Raw genomic sequence first — 16,828 nt, forward strand, 5'->3', positions numbered from 1 at the left:
TAGTTTCGTTTAAATGTTTTTGTAGCAGCAACATTTTCAGATTTGTGATTTTTATTTAATTAGTGGAAGCTGTGGCAACTAGCACTATTTCAGGAATATTCGACAGGCTAATACATGTTGTTGTTTATACCCCCCCCCCACATTTTTTTTCCACCCCAAAATATAATATCCTAAATATTTAATTGGGTCAGCATAATAGTAGCAAGTACAAATTATTCATCATATATTTTGAGAGACGCCGAAAGGACAATATGAAATAGCAAACAAAATTAGTAAAATAAAAACGAAAAAGTACACAGGGGTTGTTTGAAATAGCAAATGTCTACACATGTACATGCATACATATCAACATACATATATACATTCAAATACACATACACACATACATGTGACCACCATACATACACATCTATACATATACAGTACATTCAATCGGTGTATAGAAACAGTCAAACAAGGGATGGTCGTCTTTGGGATATGTACATTTTCCACTTTTTCCATATTTCTTCAAATGTGTTTTCCTGAAGCCTCATTGAGAAGGTGATTCTTTCCATAACATAGATTTCATGGATTTTGTCGTGCCAGTTGTCAAGAGAAGGGATATACGCTTTGAGACATTTTCTAGTTATTACTTTTTTTGCAGCGATCTGATGCAGAGCGGAGTGCACGTGCTGGGATCCTCTGAGCTGCTTAACACGATACGAGTTGTCAGGAGGGGGGGAGAGCGCTCCGTTTATTATTCCCATATTATTATCCAAATTCAATTCAATTTTGGAATAATATGCTTTATTCACGATTAGTAGTTTGTTTAAATGTAATAACTTAATTCAATTGTTGATTTTGATTCTTTGACAGGTATCAAAACAGATCACATGCTGTTTTTACAAAAAGAAAAATGTGATCCTTACTTTTTTCTTTTACACATCTGGCCTTTTTCGATTGAGTCCTTAGTTGGAACCGAGATTATTTTGGTGACCCACACAAATGTCCACCTTTGGTCCACAGGGACTCACTACTTTTATGATCAACACCACTACACACACGGGCATGCTCATGAGCACACAATGCCATGGGCAACACAGGCTGTGTTGCAGCTATGCCACTTTTTGGCAAACAAGGTGTGTGTGTGTGTGTGTGTGTGTGTGTGTGTGTGTGTGTGTGTGTGTGTGTGTGTGTGTGTGTGTGTGTGTGTGTGTGTGTGTGTGTGTGTGTGTGTGTGTGTGTGTGTGTGTGTGTGTGTGTGTGTGTGTGCACACACACACACACACACACACACACACACACACACACACACACACACANTGTGTGCCTTGGCAGTCTCAGGTGCACAAACTTATCTCGTGCCCTCATTGGTCATGTGCGCGTTCGTGTGTGTTGGAGGAGGGGCTCTGTGAGGAAGTGGCAGATTTTTTCCGGTTGTGTATTTTCAAATTCTAGCGCACTCGAGCTGGTTTCTCCATTCTTACCTACCCCACATTTAACGACCTTTCAAACTGTATATATTGTATCAGACTACTGGTATACATGAAAAACTGCAGTAAATATACAAAGAATAGACACTGAACATGTATTGCGTGTGCCAGGTGTGATCCATGTGGGGGGATGGGCACATAAGAGCGGGAAATGTGTCAAATTGTTCGTGTGTGTGTGTGTGTGTGTGTGTGTGTGTGTGTGTGTGTGTGTGTGTGTGTGTGCGCCAGGTGTGATTCATATGGGGGGATTGGGCACATAAGGGGCGGATGGGGGGACACATTTAGAGTATGTGTTTGTGTGTGTGTGTTTTATCTGATCCGGATGGTTACCAATTCCTTTTCTTGATGAAAGTAGTAAATCGGTCAGATTTGACCCGAAGACAACAAGAGGGTTAAAATCAATTCAGTCAATTAAAGTTAAAAGCATTTTCTAACAAAGCTGGAAAAAGACCCTTCCTATTCCCCGGTTTAATAAGCAATCTGAGGCAACTGTTTTATGGAATGATCTGCCAACACCATTTGTAACAAAATAAATGAAACCCAGCGGAGAGCTGTTATTCAAGTATCAAGCATCATTTATATGATTGATTTTGATAACTGACAACTGAATTTATAAGGCAATATAATATACCTCTAGTGAGGGGCCCAGACCTTGGTATGTTTCTCTGTATGCATCCCTCAGTGAAAAATGTTTTGGACACCCCCGGTTTAGCCCAACATAAAGAATAATCTGCAGTGTTTTTCACTATAAGGTGTTGATGCTGTGATGCCTGTATTGCTGAGGGTAGAAGAATGAGAGTTACCAATAAAGCATAGCATCGTGTGATAGATCATAATAGTTGACATAAAATGAGTATTCTTCACTAGTATGCTGCTGTGATGCCAGACTCAGTGTTGCTGAGGGTAAACTGGATTCAGAGCACAAGAGGCGCAGAGAGCTCACCCACAGAAACTCGTCTCTGAATAAATACACTAATTTAGACCCTTGCTGCTATGGCAACCTACTCATGGAATTTCACCACTAGCGCAACTTGCAGTGCGTTGCCTGTGGACACGCCCACACTGCGCTCTGATTGGCTGACTGAGGTCTCCTGCGGTTGGTTACCTGCTCCCTCTCAGCCAACCTCCGGTCTTCCTCCCGTCTCATATCGTCGAGTCTCCGGTGGGGACCTTTTTCTTGCTGCCTCACCATATCTCGCTCTTTCCTCTGTTGCTGGGAGAGAAGGGTGACAGTAAAGAGAGGAATGAGCACACGGGCTATAATTGCACTAGGGGAATTTATAATGGAGAGCCGGCTTATGAGCAAAAACCCTTCCTTTGTTTTTTGTGTGCAAGAGCTAGGAAAAGATATATAAAAGGGAGTGGGGATGCAGAGGATGTGAGTCATTCTCACAAACACACATATACTGTGCACATAATACATCATCAGAGTGCTTCCTTTCAAACACCCATTCACTTTTTGATGGCTTTATCTTTTAAAAAACAGACATTGAAACAGTTTGTTTTTTGTGATGAAATGACACAAAGCTCTCAATTGTTTTTGGCACTTTGCAGTCGAACAGTGAAAAGAGGGGAGGAGGAGGAGGAGGTGATGGTGTATCAGGGGAGTTCAATCTTACTGCAGTAAAACTCTGACCAATACTGCACAGTCATTTTAATAACAAAAGACAAATCAGTGTGTTTAAGTAGGCCTCAGTCAAATCCTACGTAGCTCCTCAAACACCTCACAGCCGCTGGCACTTTATCAGAACACCAGAGAGCTGAGTCATGCAGGTAAGTCTTCCAAGATCCTCAGCAATGAACAAAAACTTTGCTTACTGTAGGTAAAGTCTAAAAGCCTGAACATATAACCCCAACAATTACAATTCAACACAGCATAAAGAAAACCTTTTCATTTCCTTTTGTTGTAATTCACCTCTGCTTCAATATATGCTGCTTTGTGTGCGAGTACTAAATGATAGCTTCAAAACAAACAGGCGCTGAATAACGTGTTTTTAAAGTTTCTTATAATAGTTGGATGGATTTTGTGGCATGATACATAAAAGGAACACGATGATCCGACAGAAAATCCACAGACTGATTGGTAGTAAGGGCTGGTTGGTTCACCTATTGGGGTTTATCCAGATCGTAAATATGAAAACACTTCAAGCAAGTTAAGTTGCTTTTTGGCAGAGAAAAAGACAAGAGGACACTCAGTGGACGTTCAGTATTTGCAACATTACAGGGGTAAATAGATGGAATGTCTACTTTTACTGTGCAAGCTTATTAATCACCTACGTTGCTTGTATTTTCCCTCACAATGGTGTGCAAGGATGAGGTGATTATATGACACTATCTCCTTAAGGCTAACATGTTGTTTTAATACAGTGAATGCTCTGCTGATGTCATGTCTTGTTTACATTGGGTTTCTCTATGATCCTCCATAGAGCTGTCTTGTTAGCTAGCCTGCGTTCATTCTCTAACATCACATCCACAGAAATATACATCGATTGTAAAAAAAAAAAATTGCATCCAAAGAGTTAAACTTTCTACCTCACATCAGGCAGACTAGCGGTCTTAGTGTTGAAAGTCTGAATCTTGAGCCACTTATACAACTCACTGATTTCCATTCCTCATTAAGGGTGTGAACACCTTTTCAGTTTCCAGGATTTATATAAAATTCATACGCCTTAAACATCTCTCTCAGGCTAAGAAATCATCTCACTGTGTTGCAGAATTAATAATTCATACTTGTGTTGAAAGGAGCTGGACTTTCTCAGTGTATTCCCCACAGTGTGTTCAAAAAGATACTGTGAAGCAGACCTGAACTTTTTGCTTCTTTGAAACTAGTTATTTTGTCAGTAAGGCTTTGAGAGGCACACAGAAAACCTGATGGATAGTTAAGTGTAGTTTTACATGTGGTGCTCATTTCGAGCTGTTAACATCTAATGTATCAAGGAAGTAGATGCAGGTGCACCAGAGACTTTAGAGCAGGGGTGTCCAAACTACGGCCCGGGGGCCAAATGCGGCCCGCGAGCCATATTGAATCGGCCCATTTTTGCTCCACTCAACATAGCCTACAACAGACTATGCAGATTTGTTCTTGGTTGTCCTTTTCCTACACATCGGTGCACAATATATAACCAACTTAAATGGCCTTCTTTAAATGTAAGAAGACACGCATTGGCTTCAGCTGATATTTAAAATGTATTTATCTTAACTATCCCCCTTATTGAAAGCAGTATTTTGTACCCTACTCACCAAATCATCAAGTTAGACACTCTGTCCAGATTTATTTCTCTGTCCCCTCTGCAAAAACATCTATTGGCAGAAGAGCGTTCATGTTCAAAGCCCCAACAGACTGGAATGCTTTACCTACTGCCATTAGATCTCTTGCATCATTGGGTATGTTTAAACATGCATGATCATCTCACTTTCAACTGGTCTGCACTTGTTATTGATGAAACTGATATTGATCACATTCTCAATGAGGCTTCAGGAAAACACATTTGAAGAAATATGGAAAAAGTGGAGAATTTACATATCCCAAAGACGACCATCCCTTGTTTGACCGTTTCTATACACCGATTGAATGTATATGTATGTGTATGTATGGTCACATGTATGTATATATGTGTATTGAATGTATATATATTAGGGCCGGGACTCGATTAAAAAAATGTATCTAATTAATTAGAGGCTTTGTAATTAATTAATCGAAATTAATCGCATTTTTAATCACATATAAATATTTGACCTGAGAACAGTGAGAAGCAATTTTTTTCACATGGATTTTAGTATACCATTGAATAATGACTGAATACATAAGCTTAAGCAACAAAACATTGTTTATTTTTTTTCAAGGTGGTACTTAACCAAGACCAANGCGCACATGACCAATGAGGGCACGAGATAAGTTTGTGCACAGATGGAAGGCTGACAGGCAGTTATTTTAGCCGGGCCGGCTCAGATGATTGGTCGTGCTTTTTACAGCGCTACGGCTTCCACAGCTACACATTTTTTTTAATGGATTTTTTTGTCAAAGCATTTAATATATTCATTGCTATCGGGATGTTAAGAGCATTCCATGGAATATAACAACAAGTGTATCTCGAGTCGGTTTCTCAAACTTACCTACCCCACCTTTAAATGAAATTTGGTGATGATTAATGGTTTTTGTGTTAATGTAATAGCAGTTAAAACAGGACCGGTCAAATTTGACCGCGATCACCAAAGTAAGGGGGGGGGAACGAAGACAACAGGAGGGTTAAAAGTGGGCTTATTATGACATGAATATTGGGTCATATACTTTTTCATCTATATTTAAGAAGTATAATATAAGACGAGCACAAGTTTCAGGCGTGGGCCGTGTTCCTTTATCCATTTTGAATTTGAGGGCCAATAAAAAAAAAAAGGTCAACGGCTCGCAGTTGGCCCCGGGGCCGTAGTTTGGACACCCCTGTGCTAAACAGTGATGCTTTACAACCTTTAAACGGGTAAAGTCAATGTGAAGTGACGGAAATGAAGTGTTTTCTTTGAGTCAGTGCACCGCCCAGTGTCTGTTGTTTCCTGGAATGACGTTACATAACTGTAATGTGCATCTATTTTCTGCCCTTGACCTTTTTATACCTTCATTTCTCTCTTTCCCCCCCCTTTTACGCCTGTCCTTCCTGCCTCCTCACCTCTCCTCAGGAGTTTATCAGACAAAAGTTAGAAGAAGAGCAGCGGCAGTTAGAAATCCTGCAGCAGCAGTTGCTTCAGGAGCAAGCACTGCTTATGGTAACTAGTCCTCTCTACCTCTTTATCATTTCATGTTCTGACTGCAGAGGTTTCCATGCCCTCTGCGACACAGTGCCTCATCAGTAAAGGAGATTTATTGATCAGCGCTGAACCATTTTCTTCTCCTGTCAGGTCCATTTCTTTTGTATAACCCAATATCACCACATTGCATCTGGTTGGGAGGGTTTATAATCTGTACCACAGACAACACTAGTCCTTAGACCCTCGAGACAGATAAGGAAACAAATGGTGTTTACACTGCAGGGTTACAAGTCTGCCCGAGTTTAGGTGGAGAAAAAGGCATCTTAATACTTTCAGTTTCTACTGGATCTACTTTTCAGGAGTGTCATGTGCTAGATGAGCATCACCTTGAATCAGAATCAGGTTTATTGCCAATAGGTTTAAACAAACAACAAATGTGATTTGGCGTATAGTTGTGCAAACTCAAACATAAGGAAATAAGTTCTAAGAGAAGGATCAAAAATATAACTATTATAAAAAGAAAATGTATTGCATTTACACGGAATATAAAAATATACACACACTAATTTCTAATATAGTGAGTATATGACCAAATATACTTGTTATGAACCTGCCTGAGGACCACAGATAGAAATGAGCTATTAGCTATAATCTGGCATATTGCATCTCTTCTCTTTGCTGAGATGAATGTATTTGTATGCATGGTCCTTCTATAAATAAATACATATATATATAAATACAGTATATCATATTTTAAAGTGGTATCATACAGAAATGTGCAATCTATTCAGATTTGACAGTGTTTAAAATAACTATATATTAGTCACATGATCCAATCCATTTGATTTCTATAGCACATTTAAAAACAACAGAGTTGAACAAAGTGCTGAACATCAACAACTGTATACAAACATAGCATAAATACATAAAAAACAGACGGGAAATGAAACAAATGTAAAACACGAGACGATGAAACCAGATCAGAAACCACAGACTGAGAAACTCTCCTACATGACGTAAAAACAAAACACCAGTAAGATAAAAACCCTAATTTAAAAGCACAAGTTTCACCTGGCCTGTAAATGCCAGGGAAAAGAAGTGGGTTTTTAAACGAGATTTAAAAACCGGCATGATGTGCATACATTTAATGTAAATGTTAATGGGGTGGGTAAGAGTCAGATGTAGACGTAGAGAGTATGGGTTTACCTCCCACAAAACTGCACGTCGTGAAACACATGCGCTGACCTAGTTTTTGAGCGCAGTTTTGGACAGATTTCAGGTTTTTACTGAATCTTCCTCACACTGAAGGGAGGAATTGCCACAGTCTTGATATCTTTGTGTTAGCTCGATCCTGTTGGGCCTACAAGGTGCTTTACTCTTATATGTATACCTGTTTATGCGGCAAGACAAGGAACCCAATCCTCACAGCTGGATTCATGAGGTGATGAGATTTTTCACATATCCCTCAGAGGTTTCACAAAGACATCATTATCATAGGGACCAGAGCTCAGAGCCAGCCACAGGACAGCGACTGTGACCCTGGCTAAATTAGAATCAAACAAAACGAAATCCCCTTTAAACAAATGAGAGGCTTGAATAAAGAGCGTGATTACTTTATGTTGCAGTCGCAAGAATTTATCCCTAATGATTTGCTAGATTTAATGTAAAGATAATGACCTTTTCTTGTGCTATTCTCTTTAGGGAGGTAATTCAATTTAAAGACAACTAGGCTAACATTAGATGGCCACTCGTGGATTTATGAACATCATATATTACGATCTGCGATGTACATGCATATCTTATCTCTTGCCTGGCCTAAAAAAAAAAAGAGACTCGAAACTGTTAAATATCCGTGTTGCTGCATTAGTGTGTCAGCAGGGTAGGAAGAGCAGCCTAGATGTCCCTCTGAGACACTGTGATTCCTCCACTGTGTTCCCTATCTGCTGTAAGGTCCCCTCCCACACAGGGAAGCACCTGGGTGAGACTTTACCACCAGGTGCCACACTGGGTTATGTTTGGCTCCTTCTCCTCGCCAGTGGCACCAAACAAAGTGGATGCGTCTCCTCGCGGGTCGAGATCTAATGTAAACAAAGTCATGCGCTTGAGGTGAAGGCTTCCTGTGCGTCCTCTCTATTAATACCTTGTGGTAGCATCAGGACTACATCAGGATCGCTCCATGAGATGCATGTGTTTTTCATCCTGGTTGGAGAACAGCTTGTTTATGCCTAGCGTTGCATCTATCACTTTGATCAATCCAGTTTAGATTTCACCACAGAAGACTTGGGCAGTGTTGGAGAGTAATAAAGAACAGATACTCAAAACTGGACTTATGTCCAAAACGTGAAAAACAAAAATGAGTTAATAGGCTACAGATGGTTTGCTAGTTTATTCTTCCTAAATTCATATAAACATTACCTCAGCTCTGCATAACTGTGATTGTCAGTCATATTTAAAAAGCACTATTTTCATCACTCTACTCTGAAAAAGCTGCTCTAGCTGTCAAATTCATACTTCACGGGATAAAAACACCACCGGTGACTAGGGATGCCAGTGATTATTCGATTATTCCAATATTCGTTACAGTCTCCATAATCGAATATTATTTTTAAAAATCGATTTTATTTATATATGTTTTTTATTATTATTTATGTTTTTTTTTTTTTTTCTGGCTTAGTTTCAACCAAAATATAGACTAATGCTAAAATTAAATAGTAATAGATATTAATAATTGTAAAAATGCCATTGGTCACACCACCAGTTTGTTTTACTGTAAACTTGGAGGAAGCCTGCGTGCAGAGCAGACTGCTGCTGCAGCACGCTACACACCGACCCCGACCCCCTGCCCCCCTCTCCCTCACATGTGCGACTAAAGATGAACAAAGCGGCAGGTAAAAAGAGTTCAAGGAGCTGCATCATGTTGATGTTGGTTTATTTGTCGTTTATTTTGTTTGTACTGTTAAACATGTTCCAGTAAAGAAAACAACGGAATTCCTTTTGTCAGAATTTTTTTTTTTTCTCTCCCGCGCGGGGGGGGTCGGTCGAATAATCGATTATTATTTGCCAGGGCTGCCGAATAATCGATTTTGATCATGGTCAGTTTCTGGCAACCCTACCGGTGTCCCTCTCATGCTGCGTCGTTAGGGTTACTTCTTTCCTATTGGTAGGTTTCTGACCAGTCGCTGCACACCACTAGGTGACACAGTTTATGCCCGGTATCAGAAGGCTGCGCCACATAAACCTGCCTCCTCACATGTCATTTACCAATCAAGTGCGTGTTCACCTCCTGGGCTGCTATCTGAAATCTGGGATCCATTTCAAGGTGTTTTTGCCTAAAACGGGCTTCTGCACCCACACTGGCATCAGCCATCATACCACTGGCATCTGCGACTGACCAGTGGGCGGGTGTCCATTTCCTCGTGTCATTATTAGTATGAGCCGTCTGCTTTGTTTGCTGTCAATGGCAGTCAGGAAGAAAGTAAACAGTACCTAAGTTACAATTGAGACTATGGCTCTGTGACTGCCAGTAATGTCCGTCAGTCAGAGCCTTTTTTTTTTTAAGACAAGAATATTCTGAAAGGCCGACGGTGGGCAGCCAGGTAGTTTATTTTTTAGCTGCAACATGCAGGGAGCCTAAACATCATGCACATTCATTTCTTAGATTAGATTTCAACCTGCGTCATCTAGGAATTCACAGAACCATGGATGAGTTTGCAACTTCCATGTTCTCACGGTGGAGGGGCACCTCAGTCTCAGGCTTGAGTTGTAAATCTACTGCTTCACTTTGTGGCCCATCGTGATGTGAAAATTAAAATAGAACAAATGACAACAAGCACTTCAAAAAAATCAATCTGTATTTAATTCATGCATGGGGAATTCTCTTTTTCTTTTCTTTATGAATGGGGTGGCCATCAACAGGCAAGAGACCTATGCTTACAACTCAGAATGAAATCAAGTTTTTCATTTTCTCACTTTCTCTTAAACATACAAATAAGTTAAACCTGACACAATCAATATTCTTTTGATGTGGGTTGGTGAAAGACTGCTGTACTAAAATTAGGATTACACACAAGGATACACAGGTTTTTTTGGGTGAATAAATGAATTCTAAAAAGTCATTTGTGTCCAGTCCGAGACGAGCTATGGCTTAACTGCAGTGTGTGTTTTTTGTTGTTGCTCAGGAGTATAAGCGCAAGCAGCTGGAGGAGCAGCGTCAGTCGGAGCGGCTGCAGAGGCAGCTGCAGCAGGAGCACGCGTACCTGGTGTCTCTGCAGCAGCAGCAGCAGGACAAGAAGCCCCAGCTCTACCACTACAACAAGAACCTGGAGCCCAACAACAAACCCACATGGGCCCGGGAGGTAGCAACGATACCTGAAGCATCACACACAGTCGAAATAGATAGTTTATTGGTTTATTGTGTCGTGGACAGTCCACATTAATCAACTGTCACAAAAGACTGTAAATGGGGTAGTTTTACCAAACATAGCTAATTTCCAGCTGTTGTCCCCGGCCAGATGATCAGACACCCTTAAATTCACAATACATCATAGATAGATAGATACATAGATAGATAGATAGATAGATAGATAGATACATAGATAGATAGATAGATAGATAGATAGATAGATAGATAGATAGATGGATAAATAGATACATAGATAGATAGATAGATAGATAGATACATAGATAGATAGATAGATACATAGATAGATAGATAGATAGATACATAGATAGATACATAGATAGATACATAGATAGATAGATAGATAGATAGATAGATAGATACATAGATAGATACATAGATAGATAGATAGATACATAGATAGATACATAGATACATAGATAGATAGATAGATAGATACATAGATACATAGATAGATACATAGATAGATAGATAAATAGATACATAGATAGATAGATAGATAGATAGATAGATACTTCCCAATTTAGGACATTATTTTGTTACAGAAGCAGACGTGTGTTCAGACATGAAAAAGCAATACTTTAAATACTTTAAAAAGAGAACTAACAATTAAAAATAAAATGACAAATATTATATCGAATATACACAATATAAACAAAACAATATAAAATATTCTGGATCATTAAAATAAAAAGCATAATGCTGCACACTGCCCTACATACTTCATCCACTGTCCTCCTTGTTTCAGGTGGAGGAGCGGAGTAAGCTCAACAGACAGGGCTCGCCCAAAATCTGCACCACCGTCTCCGACACTGCCATCCAGTCGCGCTCTGACTCCATCAGCCAGTTGGGAGTGGGTCTATCTGCCCAGACCCCCCCCATGCAGAGGCCTGTCGAACCCCAGGGGGGGCAGGGGAAGGTGGGTGCTTGCAAGGGTTTGAAATGTAGTTCCTTTAGTCCCCCTAGAAGAGCAGCTGACGACAGAACAATCTTTTGAGATCAGATCAGTTTAGGTAATTAGATTAGACATGTATTGATCCCTCTGGGGACATTCAGATGGTTTAGCAGCTAAAGCAATGAGATTAAAACACATGATAGGACAGTTCAAACAAGGATAACAAATAAAGTGAGAGTATACAATAAACAGAAAATGGGTTGAATACTATTTTAGGATATTACTGATGTTTATAAGGGTGGTATTAGAGTTTAAACAAATATCCTCTCTGGTCAATTCCTTTATTACTATTTGAATAAAAATAAAATAACTATGAAATAAGAAATGAATTAAAATGGTGGGTGCTTCCAAGTGTTTGAAATGTAGTTCCTTTAACCCCATAGAAAAACAGCTCAAGATACAACTGCCTCTCCCTTCTGCCCCTGACTCTTTAGCTGCTTCATCCGTCTATGCTACCTTATTCATGCCTTCCTTTTTTACATTCCTCCCTTTCCCTCCACAAACCTGTGATCTCTTTTCTCCTTGGATACCTCCTGCGATCTCCTCTTGCTCCTCCTCCCTCCGCCCTGCTCCTCCTGTCCTCTTCAGTTCCAGATGGCTCACCTGGTTCCTCTGAAGCCCTACGCTGCCCCTGTCCCTCGCTCTCAGTCCCTCTGTGACCAGCCCACTAAGACCATGTCCGCATTCCCCACTCAGGACCCGTCCCTCACCCCCACGCCCCGCCCCATCCACTCTAGAGAGCTGGTGCGTCAAAACTCAGACCCCACTTCTGAAACTCCGGCCCCCCAGGGACTTCTGATCGGAGATGGACCCTGGATCCGCCTGCCTGATGTGGAACTCCCACCCAAGGTGAGTCTAGTGCACATGTGTCAAACTCAAGGCCCGGGGGCCAAATCAGGCCCGTGGTGGATTTAATTTCGGCCCGCAGGATAATTTCTAATTACTATTAAATCTGGGCGCTGGTATATTGCACGCACACCTTCACTCCATCCTGAGGGTCTCCTCAGCTCAGAGCCTGAGCCCAAACATTGATGACTTTCACCCAAGATGAGATGCCAAGTATCTGAACTAGCATCACAGAGCAGCACACTGAGTTTAATGGATGTTTCCTTCTGCACTTTCTCTCTCACGACAACAGGACATGTTTGTTTTCTCTTTGAGAGAAATAGTTTTGTTGAAGCTGTTGTTGGCCTGTGGAAAAATGTAATCATAAGAAATGACTCTGGAAAAGCTGCAGATAGAGCCATAAGAAATGAATNTGTGTCCCCTCTTCTTCAAGTCTCTTCTACATCAACATGTGTCCCCTCTTCCTCATGTCTCTTCTACCTATGTCTCTTCTACATCAACATGTGTCCCCTCTTCTCTATGTCTCTTCTACATCAACATGTGTCCCCTCTTCTTCATGTCTCTTCTACATCAACATGTGTCCCCTCTTCTTCATGTCTCTTCTACATCAACATGTGTCCCCTCTGTGGAAAGAGACTCTGGAAGTTTCAGGAACAAAGATTCTCTCTCTTTTTGTCCTGATCCATTTCTATAAAAACCTGTCTGAAAATGAGCTGATCAGATTTTGGCCACTTTATGATGTCATAACGATTTTTTGGCTTGTGTAACCATTAGCCAATCAGCAACCAAGGTAACCCCCCCTTATCACCTGAATCTCCTCCTAGAGCACCATTGTGTTCTTTTTAAACAAATGTCTCTCAGAGGGGCGTGGGGAGGGGCTCCTTATTTTCATCTAAAGTAACAGACAGAGAATCAGCACTTTGGAAACAGGGCTGAAACAGAGGGGATTATGGGTAATGCTGCAATGATCTGTTTGGTGTTTCAGCAAATCAGAGACATGTTTGTATATATCTGAGACCTATAATATATTGATGGAAAACAGTATCATAGGGGACCTTTTTAAGTGGTGCTCAATAAGACTTCAGATAACTGATTTGTTTTCTCACAATAGCAATCCGGATCTGAGCCGCAATGATCGCTGGGAGAGAGGAGACAGTATGAGCGTCATCTCCAATCTGCCCCAGACCGGCTCTCTGGAGAGGCATCGCATCCACAGTGAGTCCCTGCCTCCCCCACGCTATTCCTCCGCAGATTATCTGATTTCAGAGTTAGAACTAAACACTCTACAACATTGTTCATTTCAGGTTCCTCCAAAATGGATTCTCCCATGCTGTCCCATGATAGTCGTCACAAGCCGGGGGAGTCTCGCACCTCCTCCCGCCCCGGGCGCCCTGCTGTAAGTTGTTCTTTAAAAACAGACATTTGATTGGCCGTGTCTCCAGTATCCCCTACTTAAACTCCAATGCTTCAGGGTGCATGCAACACGTCGTAGGGTTGTGCAGTGATGACGTATTTCTGTAGGCCGACCCGGAAGTTAGCTTCACAAAGGTTTCCACATCGGATTTCTGTTTATTGCAGAAAATAACGTTTCTGGCCAACAAATGTTTATAATACTTCTACGTTTTGTTCAGCAGGATAATCTCCACACGTTACCACCACTTTGTGATTTTGAAAACGTAAATGCAATCCGTAATAAGGAAACAGCTAAAGGCAATAAACAAACTACACAACGATCACATGACTTCACGACGGCACCGCTAAGCTAAAGGTGGACTAAACTTTGCTGTTAAGTCCACCTTTAGCTTAGCGGTGGTGTCATGCGTGTTTTGCGTGCAGTTTTCATGACACATAGAAGCTTCGAACATTCACCTTCACACGTTAGATCAGGCGTCGGCAACCTTTTTGATATGAAGTGCTATTACAAAAACATTTTATCTATCAGCGTGCTGACGATCGGGAATTATCAACGGGGTCGAGGAGGGGGGGGGGGGGGTGAGGAGCTCGACGCTCGTGAACTGTCAACAGGAGGACGGTGGGAGCCTCGCTGCAGGGAAGCAGTGTGTGGACCTGTCAGCGCAACTTATAGGATACCGAATTTAACAAACAAATTTAAATAATTGGTTTGAACGGCATAATAATAAGAACGACCGTCCGTTCTGTGATTCTCCAGAACACACACATGGCCAGTCCGCCCCTGTGTAGCATATTATTTCGATGAGAGATGAGCAGATCGCCACTGGGCTTTCAACTAAAGACACAGCCACGCAAAAACTGCGGCATTTGTACAGCTCCTTATGGGTACTGCAATTAGGGAAGTGCTTTCCTCCGTGGTGAAACGATCAGCACTGCACCACGGAGAAAAGCGGCAGTTAGATCAACATTAAACATTTAATAAGCTTGTGTTAACCACAGACCTTATTTTAGGCTTCTAACCACAAACCATTGACTTCGAGAAGAGGGAAGTTCTTAACTGCTGACTAATTTCCGGGTTTTAGGACTCATCACTGCACCTCTTAATGTTGTTTAATCAAAAAACAAGAACTAATGTACTGTACATAACCTTAGTCGTTTTCAAACACCTGTACATTGACAGAGTTTACTAACCCAAGGTTTTCTCCTCGTATATCCTTAACACTTTTTCCTGAGCTTCACACGATTGCTGTTCATGTTTCTCCTCTTCTCAAATCCCTGTTTGTTGACTCGATTGTGCAGAGTTACAAGAGAGCTATAGGGGAGGTTAGTATTCATGTCTTTGTGTGTTACGCAACGCTAAGTGTTCATGCATGAGTTTGCCCCTGCATTATTTGGATGCAAGTGATCGTATAGAATGAATTGCACGCATTGTTGTTGTTTACTGGGTACATCATGTGGCGTCTTTGAACTAAATTCCACTCTTTAAATAGTCATTTGTAATGTGTTTACATTTGTTTTTATTGTGTTTCTATGTGAACATCATACCCTCAACACAGGCCTTCTAACCACGCCTGAAAATCATCCCAAAATGTCACTTCAGTTGTGTTTGGATTGGACATTACCTTAGCATGGCACACGTGGATGTCTCCTGTCTGTGATGGATGTTTCAAACTGTTTTGAAAGCGTTTGTAAAGTAAATGGGGGGTGTATGTGTGTGCAGGATCATGGCCTGTTTGCCAAGGAGCGTGCTGAGGAGCAGCCGAGGCCTCCGGTGAAAGCCAACGACTACTCGTCCTCCTCGGAGAGCAGCGAGAGCAGCGAGGAGAGCGAGAGCGGCGAGGGGCCCGAGGAGGAAGAGAGCCCCACAGATCGGTAACTGTTAGAAAAATATATCACTCGTCACCGGCTTGAGCTTCAACATCAGGATCCATTTATTTGTGATCCTCTGAAGAGTAGTAGTCATCACATACAGAGCATTTGGTACAACTAGTGTCCTTCACATGCTGATATACAAAGAGAGGGAGTTACACAGTCACAAGATGGAGGAATACCGGTTCTTGTTTTCTGACTTGTTATCAAAATTCTGAATTTTTTCTCAAAATGGCCAAATTATGTCTTTTTTTCGCAAAATGGCTAAATTCTGACTGTCTCTCAAAATCCTAATCCATAACCCTTTTTCTCAAAATTCTGACTTTCTCTCAAAATTCTGACTTTTTCTCAAAATTCTGACTTTTTCTCAAAATCCTGACTTTTTCTCAAAATTCAGTCTTTATTCGCAAAATGGCAAAATTCTGTATTTTTTCGCAAAATTCTGTATTTTTTCGCAAGATTCTGTATTTTTTCGCAAAATTCTGTATTTTTTCGCAAAATTCTGCCTGTCTCTCAAAATCCTGACTTTCTCTCAAAATTCTGACTTTCTCTCAAATTCTGACTTTCTTTCAAAATTCTGACTTTTTCTCAAAATTATGTATTTTTTCGCAAAATCTCAAAATTATGTATTTTTTCTCAAGATCTCAAAATTATGTATTTTTTCTCAAAATCTCAAAATTATGTATTTTTTCTCAAAATTATGTATTTTTTCTATAAATTATGTATTTTTTCTCAAAATCTCAAAATTATGTATTTTTTCTCAAAATTATGTATTTTTTCTATAAATTATGTATTTTTTCTCAAAATCTCAAAGTTATGTATTTTTTCTCAAAATTATGTATTTTTTCTCAAAATTATGTATTTTTTCTCAAAATTATGTATTTTTTCTCAAAATCTCAAAATTATGTATTTTTTCTCAAAATTATGTATTTTTTTCAAAGTCCTGACTTTTTACTCAAAATCTCAAACAGTGTCCTTCACATGCTGATATCCAAGAGGGAGTTCCACAGTCACAAGATGGAGGAATAGAAAGCAGTATTCAATGTTTACTTCAGATTAGCTCCACATCAGAAATGATCATGCTTGTCATATGTCTCTCTCCATAGAGGCTGA

General features: G+C 40.5%; 1 protein-coding gene across 1 annotated transcript in view; it reads left to right on the forward strand.

Annotated features, from left to right (window-relative positions):
- LOC104942362 (misshapen-like kinase 1) overlaps positions 1 to 16,828 on the forward strand; it is a gene marked incomplete at its 3' end in the record, with an annotated part of 40,684 nt that overhangs the window by 20,503 nt on the left and 3,353 nt on the right. Inside the window, exons 17-24 of the mRNA XM_010767577.1 lie at positions 6,144 to 6,230; positions 10,391 to 10,567; positions 11,381 to 11,551; positions 12,176 to 12,453; positions 13,545 to 13,648; positions 13,738 to 13,829; positions 15,146 to 15,169; positions 15,567 to 15,718. Of these exons, the coding sequence (XP_010765879.1) occupies positions 6,144 to 6,230; positions 10,391 to 10,567; positions 11,381 to 11,551; positions 12,176 to 12,453; positions 13,545 to 13,648; positions 13,738 to 13,829; positions 15,146 to 15,169; positions 15,567 to 15,718 (1,085 nt within the window). The remainder of the gene's footprint in view (positions 1 to 6,143; positions 6,231 to 10,390; positions 10,568 to 11,380; positions 11,552 to 12,175; positions 12,454 to 13,544; positions 13,649 to 13,737; positions 13,830 to 15,145; positions 15,170 to 15,566; positions 15,719 to 16,828) is intronic.

The sequence above is a fragment of the Notothenia coriiceps genome, unplaced genomic scaffold (assembly GCF_000735185.1).
Source record: "Notothenia coriiceps isolate Sejong01 unplaced genomic scaffold, NC01 NC01_scaffold00004485, whole genome shotgun sequence".
In the NCBI taxonomy this organism is placed as follows: Eukaryota; Metazoa; Chordata; class Actinopteri; order Perciformes; family Nototheniidae; genus Notothenia; species Notothenia coriiceps.